Below are 27162 nucleotides of genomic sequence, written 5' to 3' on the forward strand. Positions count from 1 at the left end.
TCCAGGTATATTGTACATTATTCCCTTTCACACATGCTACACTTCAGTTGAATTAGAACAGAAAGTCAGAACTATTTCAGTTGAAAGGTAAAGCAATATAGTAGAAAGTGGTCTGGAGGGCTAGGTTTGAATCCTGACTTTGATACTCACTAGTTGTATAACCCCAAATAAATTATTTAATACCTCTGAGCCTTTTTTGTCATCTGTAAAATGAAGCTAGTAAAAATACTTTGTAAACCTCAAATAAAAATTTGAGTCTTTCAAACTTGGAATGCATTTTCCCATTAAATCAACATTATTAATGGTAGTTAAAGTTCATAGAGCTCCAATGCTCATAAAGCTCCTGAAGTATAGTATTGATGGTTCCACAGAATTTAATTGACACATGTAATCATGTGTTTATGGACAATGTGTCGAGTCCCAAGTTGAACACCAGAAGCACATTTTCATCCACTACAATGGGACTGGGAACTCTTCCACTTCTTCAGAATATAATCATAATGGTTAACCTTGTTTTAATGGAATTCACCAAACTTGAAGTCACTGGTGATAGCTCCTGTGGCCCAGAGCAAGCATTGCAGCATTGGTGGAGGTAAGGGGGAGAAAAAGTATTGGAACCAGAGGGTGAGGTAGGGAATGAGTTGGGGCAGTTTTAAGGGGGAGGAGATGGGGGGACTCCCTATTGGTGGTGGAACTCCCTATTCCCAAGGAAATTTCTTGCCATTTCCAGTTCTCATTGACTTTTTTCCTTTTATTTGTGGGTCCCACGGATTTATCTGCCTATTTGCAGTTGTTTTCTTCCTTCATTCACTACAGAAGAGTCCTGTAACACAAACCCTGCTCTTCTGTCCTTGAAGCAAACACATAGCCCAATTAGGGTTTATGAATTTTTCTTGAATAAAAATAGATACAGAGGAAAAATCTGCCTCAGGCCACTCCCAAATCTGCTTTTCTAATTTTTTTTTCCCCTACAAAGTCTCGATCTCTAAGGGGAGGAAGGATTGATGATTCATTTATATTTCAAAGGAAAAGTCAGACTCAGGTGATCTTGGGAACTATATAAAGGGGTAAAGCTCTGAAGAAGAGAGCAGAATGCGGACCAGGGCAGGATTAGCAAATGCAACTGGGGATGCTAATTATTCAATCCCTAGGCTTTTCACAAAGCCCTTCTTATTTCATCATAGTTGAAAACTTTCTTGTTCTTCACATCTCTTATGGAACTTTGGATATCTCTTTTGTCCTTAACATATTCTACATTGCATCATACTTACTTATCTGTGTACATATCATAACTGTCTACTCTCCCCACCATGAGACTATAGTCAGAGCCCATGTCATTTTTCAACTTTATATCACCAGAAACTAACATAATGCACATCGTAGACACATAATAAATATTTGTGGAATTGAACTGACTCCACCAATGTTGGGAAGAAAGGTGAAATGCAGTAGGGTTCACCTTTCTCAATACTGATTCTGCCACCTATCCTAGACTTCCTTAGGGAAGGTGAGAAAAGATAGGGCTGAAGTAGGATTCCTAGGTGGCCATCTATATGTAAAGCACATTCTTGAGTCTGGTGTATGTAAATCAGAGACACTTGTACCACTGAAACCTTTCTCACATTCATTATGTTCATAGTCTCTTCAGTAGTTCAGGAAAACCCCAGCCATGCTTCACTTCATTCCATATTCCCCAGCCATCTTTTCAACAGCCTTTAGCACCCTTGACACCCTACATGTACTCCACCTTTGCTCCATTTCTGGAATCACAATCAAATCAACTCTGCCCTTGATACTGAAAGAGGTGTGTGTGCCAATCTACTCCCTAATGCCCCCCCCCCTTGCACACACATTGAGAGCCAAAGTGCTCCATCTTAACCTCTACTCCCCAATGTGTATTGTCCTTCTCTTTTAGAGTGTAAGTTCCTTGAGGTCAAGGATTGTCTTTGCTTTTATATCATCAGTATTTATAGCACAGTAGCTTGTCACATAGTAAGTACTTAAATGCCTTTTCATCTCATTCAATATAAATTTCATGTTATCAAATAAAACAATGTCCAAATGATATATTTTTCACATATTTATGGGAATTCTAGCCAGTATGAATTTTCTGATGGAATATAAGCTGTGAGCATTGATTAAATGCTTTTTTTACGTTCTTTACAATGACAGAACTTTTCTCCAACATGTTTATCTGAAACCCAACTGAAGGCTTTCTGAAAATTTATTACATTTATAGAGTTTTTCTCCACTATGAATTTTATGGTCTTCAGTATGGTGAGGAAGAAGCTTGAGGCTTTCCTACACTCATTATGTTCATAGAGTTTCTCTCCAGTGTAAATTCTCCAATGGAGAATATTTGAATTATAACTAAAAGCTTTTCCATATTCACTATACACAAGGTATCTCTCCATTGCAAACTTGCTGGTCTATAAGGCTTGAGCTGTGAACAAAGGTATTCTCACATTTGTTGCACTTCAGAGGATTCTTTCCAGTGTAAATTTTACAGTGCTGTATGAAGATCTCCTGGAAGGTAAGGACTATCTCACTTTTCTATTTGTACTGCCAGCACCCAGCAAGGTGCCTGGAACATGGTAGGCAATTAATAAAGCTTTTTGAATAATTGATTAAAAGATTTCCCCACATGCATTACATTCATGAGTTTTCTCTCCAATATAAATTCTTTGATGTAGGCTAAATTATAAGTTCTGATTAAAAGCTTAACTACATTAATTATACTGGGATTTCTCTCCCACATAAATTGATTGATGTTAAGTAAAGGTTGAACTCCAGTTAAAGGATGTCCCCCATTTATAATACTTTAAGTTGTTTATTGGGTATGAATTTCTGAAGTTAAGTAAGGTAAGAGTTGAAACCAAAAGCTTTGCCAACTTCAGCACATTTGTATGTTCATGGTTTTTTTTTTTCTCCAGTGTGAATTCACTGATGTTGAATAAGGCTTGAACTTAGACTGAAGGCTTTATTACATCGAAAAAAATCATGGAACTTCTCTCCTGTATGAATCTTTTGATGTTGAGTTAATGGTGAGCTTTGACTGAAGGCTTTCCCACATTCATTACATTTATAAGGCTTCTCTCCTGTATGGATTATTTGATGCTGAATAAGTGTTGAGGCCCGACTAAAAGCTCTCCCACATTCATTGCATTTATAAGGTTTCTCCCCAGTGTGAATTCTCTGATGCAAAATAAGATGTGATTTTAATCCAAAAGCTTTTCCACATTCCTTACACTGATAAGGTTTCTCTCCAGTATGAATTTGTTGATGCTGAATAAGGGTTGAGCTTCGGCTAAAGGTCTTTCCACATTCATTACATTTATAAGGTTTCTCTCCAGTGTGAATTCTCTCATGTAAAAAAAGGTGTGATTTGAGTCCAAAAGCTTCTCCACATTCATCACACTCATAGGGTTTTTCTCCAGTATGAATTCGATGATGTCTATTAAGGTGTGAGCTCTGGCGAAAGGTTTTCCCACATTCATCGCATTTATAAGGTTTCTCGCCCGTATGAATTCTCTTATGAATAATTAAGTCTGAATTGTATTTGAAATTTCTTTCACATGTATCACACTTATGGGCTTCCTCACCAGTATGAATTTGATTATGTCTACTAAGATGTGAGCTCTGGCTAAATGTTTTCCCACATTTATCACATTCATAAGGTTTCTCCCCAGTATGAATTCTCTTATGTACAATTAAATCTGAGTTATATTTGAAATTTTTGCCACAAATGTCACATTTATGGACTTTCTCTTCTATAGTTTTTTTCTGTTGTGTTATGAAGTTTGAGTTCAGCTTTAAGTTTCTACCAAATTCATTACATTCTTTGGCTCTCTCTACCAAGGAGTTTTTCCTGTGGACAATGGTCATTTCTGGGAAATCTCCATCCTGAGAAAGGAATTTCCTCAGTTTCTGCCCAGGTGGATCTTCTTGCTTTCTCTTTAATATGCCTTCATGTGCACAAGGATCCCCAAACTTATATGCCATGGGATCACCTCTTTAGTGTCTTTGTGATATCATCCTCTGAAGTCCTATTTCTTCATAAATTCCCACTTTGGAGTGGACTGCTTATTTTCAGCAACTATTTCAGAATCTGCAAAGATAAAAAGAAAATGTAAACTTTCATGCGATTCCTATGATAGAATAAAGGAAGTTGCTGAAGTGGATAAAAATCACCATAAAAAGTAACGGTTAATAATTTGGAATTATACAAGTCATTAACCTGTTCATATCCTCTGACCTAGTAGCCTTACCACTGTGCATAAATCCTAAAAACATCAAAGACAGGAAGGTCTCATATACGCCAAAATATTTGTAGCAGCATTTTTTTATGGTACCAAAAACACTGGGACAAAATGGTGTTCCCATTGATTAGTGAATGGTTGAACAAATTGCAGTATATGAATGTCATAGAATATTATTACCCCATAAAAAATGACAAATACAAGAAATTCAATAAACCACAAGAAAACTTGTATGAACTGATATAGAGTGAAATGAGAAAAACCAGAATGATGTACAAAATGACTATAATAATTTAAACACAAGGAACACTAAAAGGCAGTTGGACTCAGATTAATTGCAGTGACTAATATCGGTCTCACAAAATAGATGATGAGGTGGCCTAGCCATACCAGGTCTTAAGTTGTATTATAAAGCAGCAATCATCAAAACTACTTGATACTGGCTAAGAAATAGAGTGGTGGATCAGTGGAATAGGTTAGGTACATAAGACATAGTAGTCAATGACTATAGTAATCTACTATTTGATAAACTCAAAGACTCCGGCTTCTGGGATAAGAACTCGCTATTTGACAAAAATTGCTGGGAAAACTGGAAAAAAATATGGCAGAAACATTTTATACTGTATACCAAAATAAAATCAAAATGGGTACACGAGTTAGATGTAAAGGCTGATACTATAAGTCATCTGGGAGAGCAAGGAATAGTTTGCCTGTCAAATTTATGGAGAAGGGAAGAATTTATGGCCAAACAGGGGATAGAAAACATTATGAAATGCAAAATGGATAATTTTGATTACATTAAATTGAAAAGTTTTTGCACAAACAAAGCCAATGCAACCAAGATTAGTAGGGAAGCAGAAAACTGGGAAACAATTTTTACAACCAGTATCTCTGATAAAGACCTCATTTCTAAAATATATAGAGAACTGAGTCAAAGTTAAAAGAATATAAGTCATTCCTCAACTGATAAATGGTCAAAGGATATGAACAGGCAGTTTTCAGATGAAGAAGTTAAAGTTATTTATAGTCATATAAAAAAAATGCTCTAAATCACTATTGATTAGAGAAATGCAAATCAAAACAACTCTGAGGTACCACATCATACCTATCAGATTGGCTAACATGACAAAGCAGGAAAATGATAAATGCTAGAGAAAATGTGGGAAAATTGGAACACTAATGCATTGTTGGTGGAGTTGTGAACTGATCCAACCATTCTAGAGGGCAATTTGGAATATGCTGAAAGGGCTATAAAAATACGCATTCCCTTTGACCCAGCAATACCACTTCTCGGTCCGTATCCCAAAGAGATCATGCAAATGGGGAAAGGACCCACAGTACAAAAATATTTATAGCAGCTCTTTTTGTGGTGGCCATGAACTGGAAATTGAGGGGATGCCCATCATTTGGGGAATGGCTGAACAAGTTGTGGTATATGAATGTAATGGAATACTATTGTGCTAAAAGAAATGATGAGGGGCAGCTAGGTGGCGCAGTGGATAGAGCACCGGCCCTGAAGTCAGGAGGACCTGAGTTCAAATCCGGCCTCAGACACATGACATTTACTAGCTGTGTGACCCTGGGCAAGTCACTTAACCCTGATTACCTCACCAAAAAAAAAAAAAAGAAGAAAGAAATGATGAGTAGGCAGACTTCAGAAAAACCTGGAAAGACTTGAATGAACTTATGCTGAGTGAAATGAGCAGAACCAGGAGAACATTGTACACGGTAACAGCCACATTGTGTGATGACTAACTTTTATAGACTTGGCTCTTCTCAGCAATGCAAGAATCCAAGACGACTCCAAAGGACTTGAGATGGAAAATGTTATCCACATCCAGAAAAAGACCTATGGAGTCTGAATGCAGATCAAAGCATATTATTTGCTCTCTTTTTTTCTTTTTTTTTTTGTTTCTTCTTTCTTGTGGTTTCTCCCATTGGCTCCAATTCTTCTTTACAACATGACTAATGTGAAAATAGGTTCAATATGAATGTATATGTAGAGCCTATATCAAATTGCATGATGTCTTGGGGTAGGGGAAAGGCAGAAATGGGGAGAAAATTTGGAACTCAAAATCTTATGGAAATGAATGTTGAAAACTAAAAATAAATAAAAGAAAAAAAGAAAACAGATGATGAAATACATTTTCCTCTTTTTGGTAGAGAAATGGGGACTACAGAAGCAAAATATTATATATGTTGTTGACAGTACCTGTGTCAGTTGGTTTTGCTTAACATCTTATTTGTTGTTGTTGTTAATGGCAAGGGAAATGGCTATTATTAATAAAAATGGTGAGGTTGAGGGAGTAATAGTTATTTTTAAAAAGTATGTAGTTTTGATATCTGCAGAATTGGTGTTGAATAGCCGGAAATGAAAGGAGGAAAAGTCAACAGGAGACTGAAGTGGTTTCTCTCGCTCAGTCTTGATTCTTCCTGGCCTAGGTGACACAGGCTCCTTGGGTTGCTTAAGGAGACAATATGATATGGTAGAAAGAATGCTGTTCTGAGAGTCAAGCAATTTAGGTTCCAATCTCAATTCTGTCATTGATTTTCCATGTGACCTTACCAAGGGTGGGGAACCTGCGGCCTCGAGGCCACATGTGGCCCTCTAGGTGCTCAAGTGTGGCCATTTGACTGAATCTACACTTTGATTGAGGACCTAGAGGGCCACATGTGGTCTCGAGGCTGCAGGTTCCCCACCCCTGCTAGGCAATTCACTTGACCTTTTTATTCAGTAGTTTCCTATTTGTAAAATGAGAGGGTTGCACCAAATGGTCCCTGAGGTCTCTTACATTCAGTTTTTGTTTTATTTTTATTATTATTATTTTATTTTTTTGGTGAGGTAATCAGGGTTAAGTGACTTGCCCAGGGTCACACAGCTAGTGAGTATCATGTGTCTGAGGCTGGATTTGAGCTCAGGTCCTCCTGACTCTAGGGCCAGTGCTCTATACACTGCGCCACCTAGTTGCACCTTTTACCTTCAGTTTTAAAAGCATATAGTAAATATATGTGGATGCTTAGGATGCTGTTATAGGTACAGTCTGATGGGTGATTGTGTGCGTCTAGAGAGGCCCTCAAACAGGGAAGTTGTGACTGCTCTGTGATTAAAATCTCCAGACAGTTGTACTGAGAGGTTAGGACAAGGGTGGGGAACCTGCCCAGTGCCATACAGACAGTATGACTCAGAGGTCGAAATTGGTCTCTGGATCTCTTGACCCCAAAAGGTCCCTGTCCTGACAAAGTGGGAGGGGAACCTGGCCAAGGCCACTGCAGAGGCCTCTCCTTCTGTCTCCCTTCTTCCCCCTTTCCTCCCAGCAGTTCCTCTTCAGGGGTTTTACTGGAAAACCACACTTGCTCCAACCACTTGAATTTCCTCAGCCCTTTGGAACAGAATTCTTGTCTGATAGTTTTCAAGTACTTTTATATTTAGTCTAAGTTCTATGATTGGTTGATTGATCGAGACATGTTCTCTAATTAATATATCATGACTAAAATGGGGTGGGGCAGTAGATAGGGGACTGAGCTGGGAATCAAGAAGACACTTACTAGCTATGTAATCTTGGGCAAGGCACTTCACCCTGTTTGCCTCGGTTTCCTCATCTGTAAAATGAGCTGGAGAAGAAAATGGCAAACCACTCCAGTGTCTTTGCCAAGAAAATCCCAAATGCGGTCACTAAGAGTAGGACGTGAGTGAAACAACTCAACAACAATAACAAAATGGGGTGGGGTGTTTTTAAATCCACTCTTACATATAAATTCTTGATTTTTGCCTTCAAATCTTTCCCAGTATTAATACTGTTCTTTGTGTATTTCATATTCTCTATTTCCCTGTTCTTGTCCTGCCTTCTCCCATAACAATAATCATAGCTTACATATATATGTATATATATATATATGTATTTGTATATGTACATATGTGTGTATGTATATGGAGAAAGAATGAGCTTACTATGTTCCAGGAACTATGCTAAATGCTTTACAATTATGATTTCATTTGATTTTCACAACAACCTTGGGAGGTAGGTGCTATTATTATGTCTGTTTTACAGATGAGGCAAACAGGGGTTAAGTGACTTGCTCAAGGCCACACAGCTAAACAAGTATCTAAGGACAGATTTGAACTCTGGTCTTCCTGACTCCAGATCTACCACTCTAACCACTTTATTCATACTGCTTCCATCCCTGGAATGGACACCTTTATCTGCTGTAGTTCTTTCCTTCCTTCAAGGTCCAATGCAGGTGCCATCTCATCCAAAAAGGATACTCTCACCAAGTAAAAGTGATCTCTCACTTCTCAGATTTCTCCTGGTATTTTTCTCAGAAATCTCATTTGCACTTATCTCACTCTTCTTTGTCTCAATTATTAACACATTTGTGTTGTCCCCATCCATTAGCTTGTAAGCTCCTTGAAAGCAAGGTCCATGTTGTAACTGTTTCTGGGCCATTCCATGGAACACACTCTCAGTGTCCCTAAACATTTCCAGGGATTCCAAGGACATGGTGACTCATCATTTGGGCCTATTGGGGACGGTGAACTTCCTGGCTGCTTCTAGTCATGTGGTGGCCCAATGGAAAGGACTTTGCCATTTTAGAAGGATGTGGTAAACTACTCCCCATAACTGAAATAGGGGAACAGGGTGCTGAATCTGTTAAAAAAAAATAGCTTCTGGCTTGACCCACAGAAGTAGAGAAGGGCAGCTAGGTGATGCAGTGGATAGAGCACTGGGCCTGGAGTCAGGAAGACCTGATTCAAATCCAGCCTCAGATACTTACTAGCTGTGTGACCCTGGACAAGTCACTTAACCTTGTTTGTCTCAGTTTCTTCATCTGTCAAATGAGCTGGAGAAGGAAATGGCGAACCACTCCAGTGTCTTTGCCAAGAAAAGTCCAAACAAGGTCACGAAGAGTAGGACGTGAGTGAAATGGCTGAACAACAACAAGGAAATAGAGAAGGATAGGTATCACGGCTATCCTGCTACTGCTCTCCACATGGAACACGGATTTAAAATTAGGAGGGCTTGTACGAAGGGTCTTGGCTGCCTCTGCCCCTTTTGTATTTGTTCTTTCCTGATCTTATTTCCCAAGATGGAGGACTGGAAATGTCTAGCCTTGGAACAGACCTTGAGAGTTTGACAGGGCTGGAGGGCTGCTGGCGCACCAACAGCAATGTCTGGCGGAACCATTGGTAGGGGCAGAGCAGTGGATTGTGGAAGCAGTCGAGTCTGGGCTTGGAATGAAGTGATAGTGCTAAGCTGGGGTGAGATATAAAATGCCCCATGAACAGCCTTAAAAAAACTGTTTTATATATTGATGAGGTTAAAACATTAACCTCCTAGCGGATTGTAATAGTAGTTACAAGTCAAATTACTAAATCCTGCTCTGTCAAAGGACACTTGTGAGGGGGGATATTTTTATTTAGTTTTTCTTATGTGAACAGGAATAAATTACCTATTCCAAACCTGATTTATATTGTATATTGAGTATTTCTTTTGCTTCCCTTTGAGGAACTCCTAGACTTATGACCCCAAATTTAATTTGCTACAATTAAAAAATTGTCCTTGGGGAGGAGGACTTAAGGAGATAATAAGTGTGAAAAAAGAGAGCCCCTTCTCACCAAAGGTCATGTTCCCCAGGACTGAACCTGGTCCAAACTACATCCCTGGAAATGTTTAGGGGCACTGAGAGAGTGCTCCACAGAATGTCCAAACTACATAGACCACAAAACAGGAAGTGCTGCAGAACCTCAGGCCCTGTGTGCCCAGCGTCAGTGCCTCAAGGCTGGATTTGCATTCCCAGGTACTGAGTACAGAGACTGCTTTTTACATAGTATATATGAAATACATATTTGTTGAATTAAATTGAAGGACAAAAGATGTGTTGGTTTATGCCGGAAACCTGGTGCTGTATCACAGCTCAGTCCTAGTCTTCAGTCTATAGGAACAGGTAAAGTCAAGAAGTTAAAGTGTTCTAGAGGTCTGGCTGTGAGGGAGTGGATAAGCTCTCTGATGGAAGAGCAGGAAGGAATGGATGGGGGGAGGTAGGTTATAGGGGAGACATCTAGGTAAAAAGGATGGATTCTAAATTATTAGCTATTTAGGTCTCTCCCTGCCAGTAAGAAAACTTTAGGGACACTGGCACTGGGGTGTTGGGAGAAACAGTCTCTAGGACAACTCAAAGAAACTATCCAATTTCCCCAAGGCTGAGGCCAGGGAGCAAGAGTGTGTTAACTATTTCTGGGCCAAAAAGAGATGAGGAAATCTTGGTCCCTAAGTCACAAACTAGCAAAGCACTGCAGAAGTCTCACAACAGGAGACCTGGGTATCAGAGGGAGCAGATTTTAAATTGCAGAAACAGGCAGAAGTCTCATTCCAGGAATGTCACATTCCCATAATTTTCTAAACTCTTCATTTAACTCCTTCAGGTGGTCTATAGTATTTTCTAAGACAATATCATTTATGTTCCTATCTCCACTGACTTGTATCTAAACGCCCTCTATCCTGATTTCACCCCTGAGAACTCAGATTTTCTCATGTGTGCTTATCTTAATATAAATGCTGCTTTATTGCTCCCTTTATTTCATTCCTTTTGACTAAGATCTATACCCTTTCAGAGCTATAGTCTAGTCATGTGTAGTTTCCCATCAAGATTGGGTAACTCTATAAGGTCAAATTTGCCTCACAGGATCATAGACTTAGGGCTGGAAAGGTCTTAAAGACCATCAGCTCTGAACCCTTTCATTTTACAGATGAGGAAACTGAGGCTTGGAGAGGTTAAGTGACTTATCCATGGTGTCAAAGGCAGAATTTGAACCCTGTTTCCAAGTCTAGTGCACTATCTACTCAATAACACTGCCTTTTTTGCATTAGGATTTCTAGTGCATCCAGTTTTTAACACGTAATTAATGTTCCCTTCCCAAATATTTCTTTCTGTTCTGAATCCCATACCTTCAGTTGTCAGTAGTAATGAAAACAACACCTATGATCCCCTGGTCTTCAGATTTTGCCAAGGACTTTATAATTCTTAGCAATCCCAGGGAGACAGAAAATCTCTCCATGTTAGGTCAATAACAGCTACCTCAATATTCCTCAGAAGGGATTTATTATGAATAATAATAATATGGCTAGCACTTACATAATGCTTTAAGATTTACAAAGCACTTTACAAATATTATTTCATTTTATTCTCACAACAACCCTGGGAGGTAGCAGCAATTCAACAGATAGCATTACTTCTATCTTCTTCTTTCAGCAAATAAATGAATAACATTTATTAAGTGCTTCCTGGGTGCAAAGCATTGGGGATAGAAACAGTACAGTAAGACACTCACTGCTCTCAAGAAGCTCACGATATATCGAGGAGACAACACATACGGAACATTTCAGCTGCAAATCAGGTGGAAAAGTCTCATGGTTCTTGGGTTGTGGTGGTCATGCAGATGGTCATGCTTCTCAAATATCATTTCCACTGACAAAATCCAATCAATTTCTGATGTTGATCCATTTGACAGTGCCAAGGAGTTTAGTGAAAAAAACTTTCTTTCATCATTTCTCTCAACTAAGGTCACTTGTGTTTATGTCATCTTTAGTTGGAGCACAAAAACCCACTTCCTAAGATGGTCCATCTTTCCCATCAACAGGAAGAGCCTCATTCCTATTACTCAGATCCAAATATTCAGCGTTCCTTCTCTCTTTCTCTTCTGGGACATACTTTTTTTTTTGTCTTTAGTCTCTTCAAATTCTATTCATTCTTCTTTCCTCCTTAAAATATTTCTTCCATTCTTTCAGGGAATGATTTATTCTCCCAGATAACTTGAAAAATCAAAGACATATATTTCTCTAGGCTTCTTTATCTCAGGATAAACACCAACTCGCATTTTGTGCACACACAGATGCTATGTGGTCAAACATAACAAAGTCTCCACATTGCACTGGAAATTTCTCCTTGCCCTCCATATTGCTAAAGGACAAAACCTCATTCCTTCATCTTTTTGGTAACCCTCCTAACCCATGTGGCTGATTGCTGTGACAAATCAAATGCTTACCATGCCTGTTCACTACTTAGAGAGCTGAAATAGTTTTTCTAGAAAGTGGTTTGATTTTACTAGTGAAGGCTTCCCACTTTTTTTCATGATTGGACAATGTAGCCTACTCAACATTGGTCTATAAGATATTGGCTGCATTTACCACCTCATATGTGGCTTTTACAGTATATAATCTGAGTGTGGCTTCTAATAATACTCTCATTACTTTGCCAAATTATTTTTGGTTGGAAGAATATGACCACACTTATTTAACACTGCAAGGATCTGTGATTTAGCCTATGTGGATCCTACTACTGACAAAGTTTGCCGTTCCTCAACACCTTAAATAGATTCCTGTGTTACTATGGCCCAAAAAAATTCTTCACTGGGTGTCCAGCCTTCTGGTAATGTGCCTCTCTTCACTTAGACTTGTCTTTGAATGATAAGCACACTGCCCATCTCTGGGCCTGAACTCAAAGCCTTTTTAGTTTAGTAATGTTGCCAGAAATTTTCTTTGCTGGCCCAAGTTTCAAGAACCCAAAACAATATCCAAGCCACTGTACCTATACCAAGCAAAAAAAAAAAAAATACATCTTTGGTGGATTTGCTGTGCTACAGAATTTTAAATGCCTAGGAAAGAACATCTTCTAAATCTAGCACCTGGGGCATCAAAAAATGGCAGCTTTTTAAAAAAAAATTTCACATTAGTCATGTTGTAAAGAATTAGAACCAATGGGAGGAACCAGGAGAAAGAAGGAACAAAACAAAATAACAACAACAATAACAAAAGAGAGCAAATAGCATGCTTCAATCTGCATTCAGACTCCATAGTTCATTCTCTGGATGTGGACAGCATTTTCCATCTTGAGTCTTTTGGAGTTGTCTTAGATCTTAGATCCTTGCATTGCTGAGAAGAGCCAAGTCTATGAAAGTTAGTCATCTCGCAATGTGGCTGTTACTGTGTACAACATTCTCCTGGTTCTGCTCATTTCACTCAGCATCAGTTCATATAAGTCTTTCCAGGTTTTTCTGAAGTCTGCCTGCTTGTATTCCAGTACATTCTTATACCACAACTTGTTCAGCCATTCCCCAACTGATGGGCATCCCCTCAATTTCCAATTCTTGGCCATCACAAAAACAGCTGTTATAAATATTTTTGTACAGGTGGGTCCTTTTCCCATTTTTATGATCTCTTTAGGATACAAACCTAGAAGTGGTATTGCTGGGTCAAAAGGAATGCACAGAAAATGGCAGCTTTTAAATATAATGACTGGTAATGGGAACAGGGAGAAGAGAATAACAGAGTGATAAAGTAATGATATAATGAAATAAAGCATATTTAATTTGATTCTCTATCTCACTCCTTACAGAAATTATTTCATACCTTCTCTTCTTTCCTCAAGCCTTCTAAAGCACTATTATCCCTTTTCTCCTACCCTCTCAGGCCTCATCTGAGTCCCTAGTCTCTTATGTTACTAAGAAAATTGAGACCAATCTACACTGAACTCTCTCTTCTCCAATTCTCACCTCAAAATCCAATGACATCATATCTTACTCTTTCTTCTAGTTTTGAATAACAAAGTGGCCCTTTCCCTTTCCAAGGCCAACTCCTTTATATATGTCCTTGATCCCATTCCCTCCCATTTTCTCCAAAAGATTGATCTCTCAATCATCCCTGACTCTAATCGTCAACCTGATTATTCTCTCTCTGCTGCCTTCAAATATGATCAAATCTACTTCATTCTTTTAAAAGCTTCACCAAACCCTACCATCCCTTCCAGCTATCCTCCTATATCTCTCTTTCCTTTCTTAGTTGAACTCCTGGAAAAAGCTACCTATGTTCATTGTAGACACTTCCTCTCCTTTTGCATATCCATCAATAGTCTCAAGTCTGTCTTCTAAATTCAACAATGAACTGAAACTGCTTTCTCCAAAGTTATCAATGATCTCTTATAAACATTTTTAAATAAAATTTTATTGATTTTTTTACATCATATATATTTTCCAATGTATCTCACTTCCCTCCCCCTCCCAGAGAGCCATTCCTTATAATTAAAAGGGAGGAGAGGAAGTTCAGTGAGTCAGTTAACAAGAATTTATGAAGCACTTATTACATGCCACAGTTCTAAGTGAAGGGGATACAAAAAAAAGGCAGGACCGTTGCCCTTAAGAAACTCACATCTTAATGGGGAAAACAACATATAAATAACAATGAACATAAAAGATATATACAGTATAAATGGTAGGTAAGATCTGAGGGAAGGCACTAGCAGGAGGTTCTGGGGAGCAGATGGGGAGAAATGAGGAAAGCCTCCTTCAGAATGTGGGATGTGAGCTGAGCCCAGAAGAAGCCAAAGAAGTTAAGAGGAAGAAGAGAGAGAACCTTCCAGGCCTGGGGGGAACAGCATTGAAAATGCATGGGAGATGTAGTAATGTGTCTGAGGAACACCAAGTGGGTCTGTGTAGTGGGATAGTAGTGTGTTTAGAATGGATTGATATGTAAGAAGACTGGATAGGTAAGAAGGGGGATTGGGAAAATCTTCCTGTAAAAGGTGGGATTTTAGCTGGGACTTGAAGAAAGTTAGGGAAACCAGGAGGCAGAGATGAGGAAGGATAGGATTGTAGGTACAGGGAACAGCCAGTGAAAATACCAGAAATCAGGAGTTAGAGTATCTTGGGATCTTGTTTGAGGAACTGCAAGGAGGCCAGTGTCACTGAATTACAGAGTACAGGGGAAGGGTAGGTGTAAGGTATAAAAATAATTTTTCTATTCAAAGAGATCGTTTTAGGAGTACAGACAGTATCTAAGACAACATGCTAAATTGTAAACTCCTAGGGAGCTAGATTTCTGTCTTACTCATTATTATAGCTCCCACAATTCCTGATATGAGTCATTGCACATTCAAATCAACCATTATTTTTTAAACCCTCACTGCATGCAAGGTCCAGTGCTCAACATTGGAAATACAAAGATAAATAACACAGATGCTGCTCTCAAGAAGCTTATAATATATAATGGCTAGGGGCAACTAGGTAACACAGTGACTAGAGCACAGGCCCTGGAGTCAGGAGGACCTGAGTTCAAATCTGGCCTCAGACACATGGTACTTACTAGCTGTGTGACCCTGGGCAAGTTACTTAACCCCAATTGCCTCACCAAAAATGAATAAATGAATATAGATAGATAGATAGATAGATAGATAGATATAGGCTGAAGGACAAGGATAAAACAACTTGAATTGGCCTTCAGTCAACCTAAGGTGAGAATCAAGGAGAAATAAGGGCTGAGAGATATTTTAATCAGGACATTGATCTCCTTGACAATATTTATGTATACATATATATGAATGTTTGAGATATATACATACACATATATATACATAATATATATGTGCATATACATATATAAATACACACACAAATGCCTATAAATATATGGAAGGGGAATAATGATGGGTGTATGCTCACTGTACCCAGTGCGCTGTTCCTGGAACAGCTTTCTTGTGTTCATTCCTTTAGCTCACAGGGATGATATAGCATCTATCTGAATTGAGCACTGAAAGCTAAGACCAAATATAGTAAAGATGTTATTATTTCTCAAATTAATTCACAGATGAAATGCTAAAAAAAAAACCTACCAAAATCTTTTCCTTAATTTGTAGAATTAAAGGCATAACAAATTCTTATAGAAGAGCAGATGGGCAAAAATATCAAGAATTATGACAAAGGGAACAGATGAAAAAGAACTCATTCTACCAGATTTCAAAATATACTTTAAAGCAAAACTATCACAGGCTAGCTGGCACAGTGGATAGAGTCCTGAACTCAGGAAAATAAGGTCAAATCTAGCCTCAGATACTTACCAGCTGTGTGACCCAGGGCAAGTCACTTAACCCTATTTGCCTCAGTTTCCTCATCTATAAAATGATCTGGAGAAGGAAATGGCAAACCACTCCACTATCTAGCCAAGAAAACTCCAAACAGGCTCATGAAAAGTCGGACGGGACTGAAAAATAACCAAACAACAACAATATCGATGAAACTCTTCACCCAGGAGCAACCTAGGCCAACCCTAAACCCATTTTTCCCTCATACCAATTTATGCATATACCCACTCTACTCAGAGCCTTGGGCTTAATGCTGGGAGAAGATTGGAAGTTCAGAGAAGACATGGCCCACAGGGCCAAAGAAAAGCATCCAAAGAAAAAGGGACACACCAGTCATTGATTTTTTTAAAAAATTTTGTCAGCCTTCCAGGATTTAAAGCCTACAGAAAGTGGTTGAGTTTTGTGGGAGCTCTTCCCATCCTGAAACTTAGAGAGACTTGTATATCACCTCCACCATATTCTCTTGAAATTTCCAGTCAGTTAGTCAGCCTTCCACATAGACCTCTGCTTACCTTACTGCTGGGAATGTCTCCCACACTGAAACATGACCCAGGCTCTGAAGTCATCCTCTTCCAATATGGCATCATATAATCCATCTTTGGAACTCATAGGAGGGTTACTGGGTTCAATTCAATAAACATTTATTAAGTACCTACTATGTGCCAGGCACCATGCAAAGTGTTGAGGATATAAAACAAGGCAAAAGACAGTTCCTTACAGTCTAATGGAGCTCAACCATCAGTAAGTAAATAATTTCTATCCAGGCTGTAGACTCCTCAATAACATAACTTTTATGGTGTCAAGAGCACTGGACTCAGAGTTAGAAGACCTAGGCTTGATGATTAGCAGTGAAACCTTGGACAAGTCACTTCACCTCTCCTATCCTCAGTTTCCCCATCTGTAATATGGGGATAATAATCTTTGTACTATCTATATAAAAGGCCTATAATGAGAAAAGGCGTTTGTAAAAATATAAAACACTGCATAAATGTGAGCTATTATTACTATGAAATTCTCCTCTGAGGCTTCAATTCCCATGTCCTTGTTGAGGGTTTCATGCTACCAATAATTCTCATAATATTTTTAATATAATAATAAAATATATTTCTGTGATTTCCTTACAGTATCTATTCTCCCTCTTTTTACCCTAGCCTAGTCCCCACACCAAACCCATGCAGTGTACTCACCAGTGAAGAGAGAGAATCTTCCGAATCTCAGATTTCCATGAGATCTCAGGTAATTTAATACAACTCGTACCTGAACAGTAATTCCCTGTACAGCCTTAGCTTGAAGACTTCTAATAATAGGAAACTGACCATTTCTCCAGATCAACCCATTCTACGTTGGGGCTTTAATTCAATTCAGTTCTATACAACATCTCTTTTGGAGATACCTTTCCCAACCTCTACAGCTCCTTCCCTTCTCCTAAGCCACTCCCATTTGGAGGAGATTGCGGTTCCTCCTCCTCCCTTTCTTGCAATTTCACATATATGCAGACTTCTGTTAGGATTGTGAACTCCTTGCACCTGGAGCTCGACATGCATGTTCATTTCTCGTGTAGTAAATCCAGTTGCAATGTTTGTCTCATGGACTTGTGATTTTTTTGTTTTGTTAATAGATAGATGACACACTTTAAATCCCCATTTAACAGGTAAGGAAACTGAGATTCAGAGATGAGAAATGACTTCAGGGACAACTAAATGTTCCCAAAAAAACTAGACGTGGAAATAAAAAGTAGAAAAAATATCTGAAATGGCACATGGGAAAACCTGACCTAGGTCAGGAAATTGTAGAATAGAAAAATGTCACAGGGAGGAAGAAAAAAGAATGACCATTATATAACTGGAGCAAAAATAAATTTTGGGGTCCTTCCTGAAGAGGAGAGAGCTGGGTCTTACAAAGAGGAAACACCTACCTATTCTTGGAGGACTTGGAGGAGGGATCAAAGGAAGAAGAGTGGTGGTTCTTAGTGACTCTCTGCTCAGGGTTACTCAGGTACCTATTGGTTGACCTGATAGCAAAGGAGAGGATACTGTCTTTATACAGCATATACTCAATGCTTAACAGAGAACCTCTGAAGGCTTGTTAAACAGATGGCTACCGATGTCTGGTGATTCACGAGGCCACAAATATTACAAGAAGGAACCCAGAAACACTGCCAAAGATCACAAAGTCTTGGGCAAGAAACTGAAAACCAAAGGGACACTTGTTTTTTTGTTTTTCTTTTTCCCCCATCACAGCTGCTCTCTGAAGGCAAATGATGAAAATAAAAGCTGATTTGGGAATTAAGCAGCTGGCTAAGAAGGTGGTATCTGAGAATAAGATTTCGATTTCTGGACCATGGTTTAAAATGTATGAATTACAGACTCCTGGACAGGGATGAAGTACATTTAACAAAGAATTGTAAAAACTGTATCTGCCTGAAGCCCCCTGTTCTTACTATTATTTGACATGGTTTTAGAAATGCTAGCAATCACAATAAGTCCATAGAGAAAATTAAAGGCACAAAGATCAGCAAAAAGATAAAATTAACCCTATTTGCGGAAAACATGAATTTATTTAGAAAATCCCAAAGAAATCAGCAAAGATACTGGGATGACTAAGAGTATCAATAAAGTAACAGGATGCAGAATAAATCCACAAAAAATCAAAGGCATTGCTATATAACAATAACAAAAATCAGGAGCAAATAATAGAAAAAAATTAAAGAAAATTCATATTCAAAATAACTACATAATTCATTCCCCTCCTGTCTGTACTCCTAACTTCTTGGACTTCAATACCATGGCTAAGCTGCGATCTCACTATGGAACTTCCATCAGCGCCTGGGGCCCCTTCACCCTTCAGTGTCTCTATCTATGGTCTTCTCACCCTGGAATGTTCTTCCACCTCTCCCATTCGATGAGTACCTCCCAGGGCCTCTATTTTGGGGAGGGGCTCACATTGACCAAGTTTCATTATCCTCCTGGCTGTGCTTCTGTCTTTCTGAACTTCAACACCATGGACCAAGTAGGGTATCTTACTTTTCATCTCCCTTTTGTGTTTTATATTTCCCCATTAGAATGAAAACTCCTTGAAGGTAGTTACTGCTTGTGTTTATATCTCAAGCACTTAGGCCAGTGGTTGGGAGGAAGAGATCAGAAGAGCTGCACATAGTAAGCACTTAATAAATGTGTGTTGCCTTGAAAAATGTATCTGGAAGTCAATTTACCAATTCATACTTCAGACATAAATACAATTATAAAATACTCTTTGCAGAAATAGACAAAACAGGAAAATGATAAATGTTAGAGAAGATGTGAGAAAATTGGAACACTAATGCACTGTTGGTGGAGTTGTGAACTGATCCAACCATTCTGGAGAGCAATCTGGAACTATGCCCAAAGGGCTATAAAACCGTACATACCCTTTGATCCAGCAATACCACTACTAGGTCTATATCTCAAAGACATCATAAAAAGGGGAAAAGATTCACATGTACAAAAATATTTATAGAGCCCTTTTTGTGGTGACAAAAAATTGGAAATTGAGGGGATGCCCATCAATTGTGGAATGGCTGAACAAGTTGTGGTATATGAATGTAATGGAATACTATTGTTCCACCAGAAGTGATGAGCAAGCAGATTTCAGGAAAAACCTGGAAAGACTTAATGAGGTGATGCTGAGTAAAGTGAGCAGAACCAGGAGAACACTGTACGTAGTAATAGAAACACTGTACGATGACCAACTTTGATAGACTTAGCTCTTCTCAGCAATGCAAGGATCTAAGACAATTCTAAAAGATTCATGCTGTAAAATGCTATCTACATCCAGAGAAAGAACTACGGAGTCTGAATGCAGATGAAAGCTTACTGTTTTCTCTCTCTCTCTTTTTTTCTTTTCTCATAGTTTTTCCTTTTTATTCTGATTATTCTTTCACAACATGACTAATGTAGAAATATATTTAATATGATTGTACATCTGTAGCCTATATTACATTGCTTGCTGTCTCAGGGAGGGGGAGGGGCAAAAATTTATATCTCAAAATCTTATAAAAGTCAATGTTTAAAACTAAAAATAAATATTTTAAAATAAATAAATAAAAACACTGCAAAAAACGCTGCAGAAATTATGAAAGACAAATAATTGGAAGAATATTCATAGTTTATACTTGGGCTATGCTAATATGGTAAAAGTGATGACACAACCTAATTACTTTACATATTTAGTGTTATATCAATCAAAATACCAAGGGGGAGCACGAGATCATGGGGCCACAGCATTAAAACTGGAAAGGAGGATTAGAAGTCATTTAATCCAATCTCCTCACTTCATGGAAGCCCAGAGAGGTGAGGGAACTCGCTCACTGCAAAACATCTAAGCAAAATAGCACGAAATTCATTTGAAGGAACAAAAAAGTCTAGATTCTCAAGGGAAATAATGGGGTGAGGGAGTATGAATGAAGGGAAATAACACTTCTAGACCTCGAACTATACTATCAAGCAATGATTATCAAAACTATTTGGTATTGGTTAAAAAATAGAAAAGTAGATTGGTGAAATGAGTCTAGCTAATCAAGAAATCAGAAACAATTGAATTCAGGAACTCAGTATTCAATAAAACCAAGATCACAAATTCAATAAAATCAAGATCACAAACTACTTGGAGAAAGTCTGCCTATTAACTGAGAATCGCTGGGAAAGTTGGAGAGCAGTCTGGCAGAACACTGGTTCACTCAAGCACTTTACACTATCTATTATAGTGAGTTCCAAATGTATATGCAATCCAAATATAGACTGTCACATCATTTTTAAAAAGTAGAGAAAGATAGAAGGCAATACCTTTCACAACTATTGCTGAAGGGATCATTCTTAAACAAGGATTAGAGGAAATGCTAAAAAAGAAATAAAATACGCAGCTAAAACCACATAAAATTAAAAACTTTTACATAAACGAATCAGTGCAATTAGGATAAGAAGAGATACTATCCTTAAGCGTATGCCCAACAATGGGATAGATGAGTTAAAGAGGGGAAAAAAATCTTTGCAGCAAATATCTGATAAAATTTTTATAGCCCAAATAAGGAATTAACACAAATATGTGAGAAAAGCAGCATTCCCCAATACATAAGTGGTCAAGGGATATAAAAAGAATTGCAAACTATCATAAACCACATGAGAGATTGCTCCAAATCGCTAATAATAAAAGAAATGAAAATGAAAACAATTCTGAGTTTTCAACTCATACCCAGGAACTTGGCAAAGATAATAAATGTTGGAAAAAGTAAATACTGAAGGAACTGTGGGAAAACCAGCACATTAATACACTGTTGATGAAGCTGTGAAGTGGTCCAACTTCTCAGGAAAACTGGAATTCTATGAAGAAAGTCCCATATCCTCTGACCCAGATATCGCATTGCTCTGTATATGTTCAAGGACATGAAGAAAGTTCCCACATTTTCTAAACCAGAGGGCTGCTACAATAGTCCATGCAAGAGGTAGTGAGAACCTGTACCAGGGTAGCAGGCATCTGAGTGGAGAGAAAGGCATATATGAGCAATATTAAAACATTAGAGGAATCACAGTTTTTAGACTGTTTATAAACATTCACTTAGCTGTTGGCACTTGGTCCAGCCAATAAAGAATAGACATACTATTGAAAGAACTGAATTGTATTAATCCTGACATCCTTGCTATAAATGAAACCAGAAGACAGAATGAAGTTACATCTAAATGGGGGAGGAATAGCATAGAGGTTCTGTTGGAGAAATAAATAAGGTAGCTGGTAAAATGTGCTTTATTCTGTATACAAAGGTAACAGTATTATTAAGTGGGATATATATTTGTCTTGTATTATACAGTGTTTGTGATAAGTATTTGCAAAAAGATAAAAATGAAAATAATTGTAGCATAATGCCTGGGACATAGTAGGCACTTAATACATGCTTGTTGACTTGAAATTTCTTGCAGAGGATGAAGACATGGAGACATTTTATGCTGAAATTAATAAGACCATCCAAATTAAATCAACACATACACTGATACTCAGTGACATCAGTGAATGTAAAGATGGGAATAGGTGAGGATGGTAAAAAATATATTGCAAAATATGGTTCAAGAGTAAAGAATGAGAGAGGCCAAAGACTGGAAGCATTGGAAAGTACTGGATATGGCAAGCATTAACAGTGCAACAAAAAATTGAAACAGAATTATCTTAAGTCAGGAAAGATTCATTACTGATGTGAGAATCATTCCTGAATCAGCACTGTGTGTATAGTCAGACAACTGCTGCTAGGTGCATAGTAGATAGAGCATTGGGCCTGAGTCAGAAAGATCTGAGTTCAAATTTGACCTCAGATGCTTACTAGCTGTGCGACCCTGGGCAAGTCACTTCACCTCTGTTTGACTCAGTTTCCTGAAATATAAAATGGGGATAATAAAGGCACTTACTTCCCAGTTCTGCCGTGAGAACCAAATGAGATAATATTTGTAAAGTGCTTAGTGCCTGGCACACTATATAAATGCTTATTTCCTTCTTATTAAGGCAAAAGTAAAAATTAACAGAAAGCTAGGAGAATAAAAATCAGAAAAAGGTATGATATACAAATTAAAATAATTCTAACCAGATGTGTTTAAATGAATTATTAATGTTGAAAAAAATGGGCTATGTATGGAGGAAAAGACATCAGCAACAATTAAAAAATTTCATACAGCAATTTCAAACTCATTCCAAGGGAATTTAAGGATGAAATTGAAAAGTGTGAAATAAACAGAAGAAATGGGGAAAGATCAGCAAAGATTGTTATGCCAAATTCTTTGTAGACAGTGAAATCATCACACTCAACTTCAACATCATAGTCCTGGATATGCTGATAGAGGAGATGAAACAGGTCCTGAAGAGACCAAAGATGAAAAAGGCAGTGGACTGGTCCAGTAGACATACAAGAGATCTGTGCAGGTGGGGACCCACTTATGAGCATGCTGAAGGACTAAGTCTCAAGGTGACTGAAGGAGGGGAAGATGCCAAAGGCACAGAGAAAACCTCAAACCTTATTACTACCAAAGAAAGGGGTACCAAGAGAACATTAGTAACTACCAACTCATATGCCTATTTTTCCAGCTATATGACATCATATAGAAAATCTTTTAAAAATGTTATTGACATTTTTTGGCTTGATTCCAAATGGATACCATTATCATCACCAATATTGCCTATATTTCGCACTATATCCCTCTCTCTACCAACTCTCAGAAGGCCATCCCCTATAATAAAGAATTTAAAAAGAGAAAGGTTAAAAAGTTCCACAAAATTAACCAACATGTCAAAAAAAGTCTGATGGAATATGCAGTATTCCACAACTATGGTCCCCCACCTCTGCAAATAAGAGGGGGAGGTATCTTCTCCTATCATCTTTTTTGTGGCCACATTTGGTTATCGTAATTTTGCAGCATTCAGTTTCAATCGTTGTGTTGTTGCTCTTTCCTTTACCTTGCGTGTATTATTTTCCAAGTTCTGCTTGCTCCATTTTGCTTTGCTTCAGTTCGTATAAATCTTTCCATGCCTCTTTAAGAGAATAATCTTTAGCTAGTCTGCAACTAGGACATACTTAATGAGGGTATTGGTAAGCTTTCATAAACACTATTTTATAGTAGACCACATTTGTACCATCACAGAACTGACAAAAAAAAAGTTACCAACATGTTTATTGTTTGTTGACTTGAAAAAATTTTATTCAGTAGAACAAAACATTGTAATATTGCCTTAAAGGCTGTGTTTCAACAAGATGTGTCCCATACACATGTTAAAATTATACAAGATTGCTTGAAGGATATGGTTGTTGAGCAAATTACTTTGTTCAGCAACCCTCTGATCATTAAGATTAGGCAAGGCATAAAACATGTATGCTCACAAAAGGTGCTTATCACTGTTACAGAGTTTAGTTAGAAGAATTCCTTGTAGATAGTAAGATCTTCCAGGTCCTCCTGTTTGAAGAATATATTATGCTGGTTGCATCAAGACTTGGAACATTGCAATTTCCTGTATGAGATTCATAATGACTTGAAAGATTTTGAATTAAACATCTGCCCAAGAGAAAAAAAAAAAGTGGATAAAGAATGCCTGTTATCTAGACCTTTATATGTAGTTAGATAAACAACTATAAATTGATCGATCAGTAGATACCTAGATGAGTTTGTATGATGACTGAGATATATCTTCTGATAGATGAGTTTATAGGATGGTTGATATACAAATATGTATTTATAAACATGTATATGTATACACATACACACATTTATATGACACTTCAAATGGACAATGAATTGGGCCCAGAATTGGACAGAAGCAGAAGAGTAGGACTGATTGCCCTTTGGAAATTTTGAAGTTCTTTTAATGACTCTAAATTTCTTCCTGAAACAAAGGCCCATAATTTTAATACTAATATTCTACCAGTGTTGTATAACTGTGAGTCATGGAACATTAGGTCTCCAAAGAAGTGAGGGTAAGTATCTTCCAGAGGGTACTGGAGAGGAGAAGAAAGCCATGAGAAGAGAGAGATGGAGAGTACGCCTTTGTTAACAAAGTACCTACTATGTGCTGGGCACTACATTAAATGCTTTACAAATATTCTCTCATTTGATCCTTACAACAACCCTGGGATATAGGTGATATTATTATCCCTATTTTTTTGGTTGAAGAAACTGAGGCAGACAAAGGTTAAATGACTTGCCCAGGGTCACAAAGCTAGGCGTATAAGGCTGAGACTTTAGTCCCAGTACTCTATCCACTGCACCACCTAGTTGCCCTTGTGACAAATTATAAACAAGGAAGCATGAAGAAGAGAGGTAAAGTATATCTTCAAAGAAATGTGTGAGTAAAAACATGAGAACAATAGAATATCCAAAATCTCCAATGTTATCTTACTGATATCAAAGTAAATTTAAGAAGCCCCACCCCCCGAAAGGGGGGCAGGCACCTACGGTAGCAAACTTTGGGAAGGGCATGGATGAGAATTGCACAGAACAGGCAGGCATGGATGGTTTTTGATCTTTATCACAGGAGGGAATACCTATGTTGATGAGCTCACTGATCCATACAAGTCTTTGAAGAAAGAAAAGGCTTCAATGTTCTCACATTTCATAGTAGGTAGAGATGCTCTCTTCTAACTCTATTTCCATCTTTCTTCCTCTTCCCTTTCTCACTCTCTGCGTATCATTATTTTAGGAAACTGGCTCCAAACCTCAGATTAAAATAAAAATTAGGGTCAGAGCACCTATGGAAGAGGCCCTTTGACTTATGGCCTTTATCACACCTGTCTATTTTAGTTATATGTGCCCATATCTCATTCCCCCCTTACCCCAACTTTTCTAGTTTTTCAAGGACAAGGGCTGTGTTTTACTCATCTTTGTAATGCTCCCTATTAGAAGCACATTTCAGTGGAGATTATGATGCCTCCATGAGTGGCAGCATGGTTTAATGGATACAGTGCTGCAGAATCAGGAAGGTCTAGATTCAAACCCCTTCTCTGACAGAGATTTGGGCATGTGGGAAAGTCCAGTGTTTTTCCTTTCTGGGGCCCAGATCCCAACCCCATCATTCCCCCCTCAAACAAATGGGACCCAAATTCTTTTGGAGTAAGGGGCAAAGGTCTCAGCTTCTGAAACTGCTTCCTGCTGGCAAGGGGCATAGAGCTGTCCCTGCCTTGAGGGGGTTCTTACCCAAGTTCAAAGGCTAGCTTCTTTACCTTGAGCTGGATGTGCTGAACCTGGGTGATGCTTCCAGGCAAAGGTTGCCCTAGAGCCCAAGGCCATTGCCAGGGGGGCTCACGCTGCTTCCCCTCCCCTCCTTCCTTTCCCAGGTGGGGGAGGGCAAAATCAAAGGTGAGGGGTAAAGGGTAAAACTCTCTTTTCCTCTGAGAGAGGTTAACAGATACCCTCTTGACTCAAGGGAAGGGAATGACTAGGTTGTACTGGTGTTTCAAAATTCCTTAATGATCAATCACAAAACCTCCAGAATATGAGGTTTATTTGCTCCCTTCCCTCTGCAACTCTGAATCCTCCTTCATGGAGGTTACAGGGAAAGTTAGAATAGCTACGGATGTTCTAATGAACCTTGTCTTTGGCTGAAAGAAGGCTTGAGTCAAATTCTTTTGGGCAGGACCCGTATGTTGTGATTTTGGGGTCCCAGCACCCCTGAACCCCTAAACCGCATCATTTTGGTGGCCCGGACGGGAAACTGCCTAACCCCAAGTTATTCTCCAGCCAAGACTGGAAGGTATGTAAGCCCCTTCTGCCTCCCTTGCTTGCTCTGCCGCTGGGGTCGCTCTCCAAGGTTTGGAGGTGCTTTTCAGGCAGACAGCTACAAGGCTGTCGCGCACTCAGCCTGATGCTCTCAGGCTCTTGGTCCACTGGGTCCGTTCAATGCCATGCATGGGCCTGGGTACACCCCTGGAGCTCGCACAGCAGGCGAGTGATGTGGCTGAGACTCATCACTGATTAACGTCCACTGGGCAGCTGCTTGGAGGATGGACGGCCGAAGGGAGACGCTCGAGATGGGGAGACCCACCAGGAGGCTCCTGCAATGGGGCAGGTGATGAAGGGGACAGCTGGGTAGGCGTGAGACGGAGGAAGAGAGAAACCGGCCATACATGGCAACGGACTGCGGGGAAGGGCGGGAGAAGGCGAGGTCGGGGACCTTCGTGGGGAGAGAGAGACAGAGAGAGACACAAGAGGTGGGGAGGAGGGGGAAAGGAGTTTGGGAGAGAGATGGGTTTGAGGGGCAGAGATAACAAGTACCTCTCTGAACGCGACCCACCTTCTCAACGGACGCGCCCGATCGCGCACGCGCACAAGCACACATTCACGTGCACGCGACGCCAAGTCCCTGGGACCCGGGGCTGGCTGGCTGAAGGGGATTTAAAAGTAACTGGGACCTAAACTCACCCTGAGCTCGGGGTCCCCCGGGGCCTCTGGCGGCGGCGGACGCGTCTCAGCCTCTCAGACTCTGGTCCCAGCCAAGG

At 39.0% G+C, this 27162-nt stretch overlaps 1 protein-coding gene across 1 annotated transcript; it reads right to left on the reverse strand.

The window, feature by feature from the left end:
* Positions 1 to 666: 666 nt before the first annotated feature.
* On the reverse strand, positions 667 to 27162 carry LOC114041418 (zinc finger protein 239-like). The gene is made up of 2 exons (XM_027859858.1): positions 27086 to 27162; positions 667 to 4108 (listed from the first exon to the last, which is right to left on the reverse strand). The coding sequence occupies exon 2, from the start codon at positions 4000 to 4002 to the stop codon at positions 2941 to 2943; it is 1062 nt and encodes a 353-aa protein (XP_027715659.1). The 5' UTR covers positions 4003 to 4108; positions 27086 to 27162; the 3' UTR covers positions 667 to 2940.

Source organism: Vombatus ursinus, unplaced genomic scaffold (genome assembly GCF_900497805.2).
Source record: "Vombatus ursinus unplaced genomic scaffold, bare-nosed wombat genome assembly UNPS02014173.1, whole genome shotgun sequence".
In the NCBI taxonomy this organism is placed as follows: Eukaryota; Metazoa; Chordata; class Mammalia; order Diprotodontia; family Vombatidae; genus Vombatus; species Vombatus ursinus.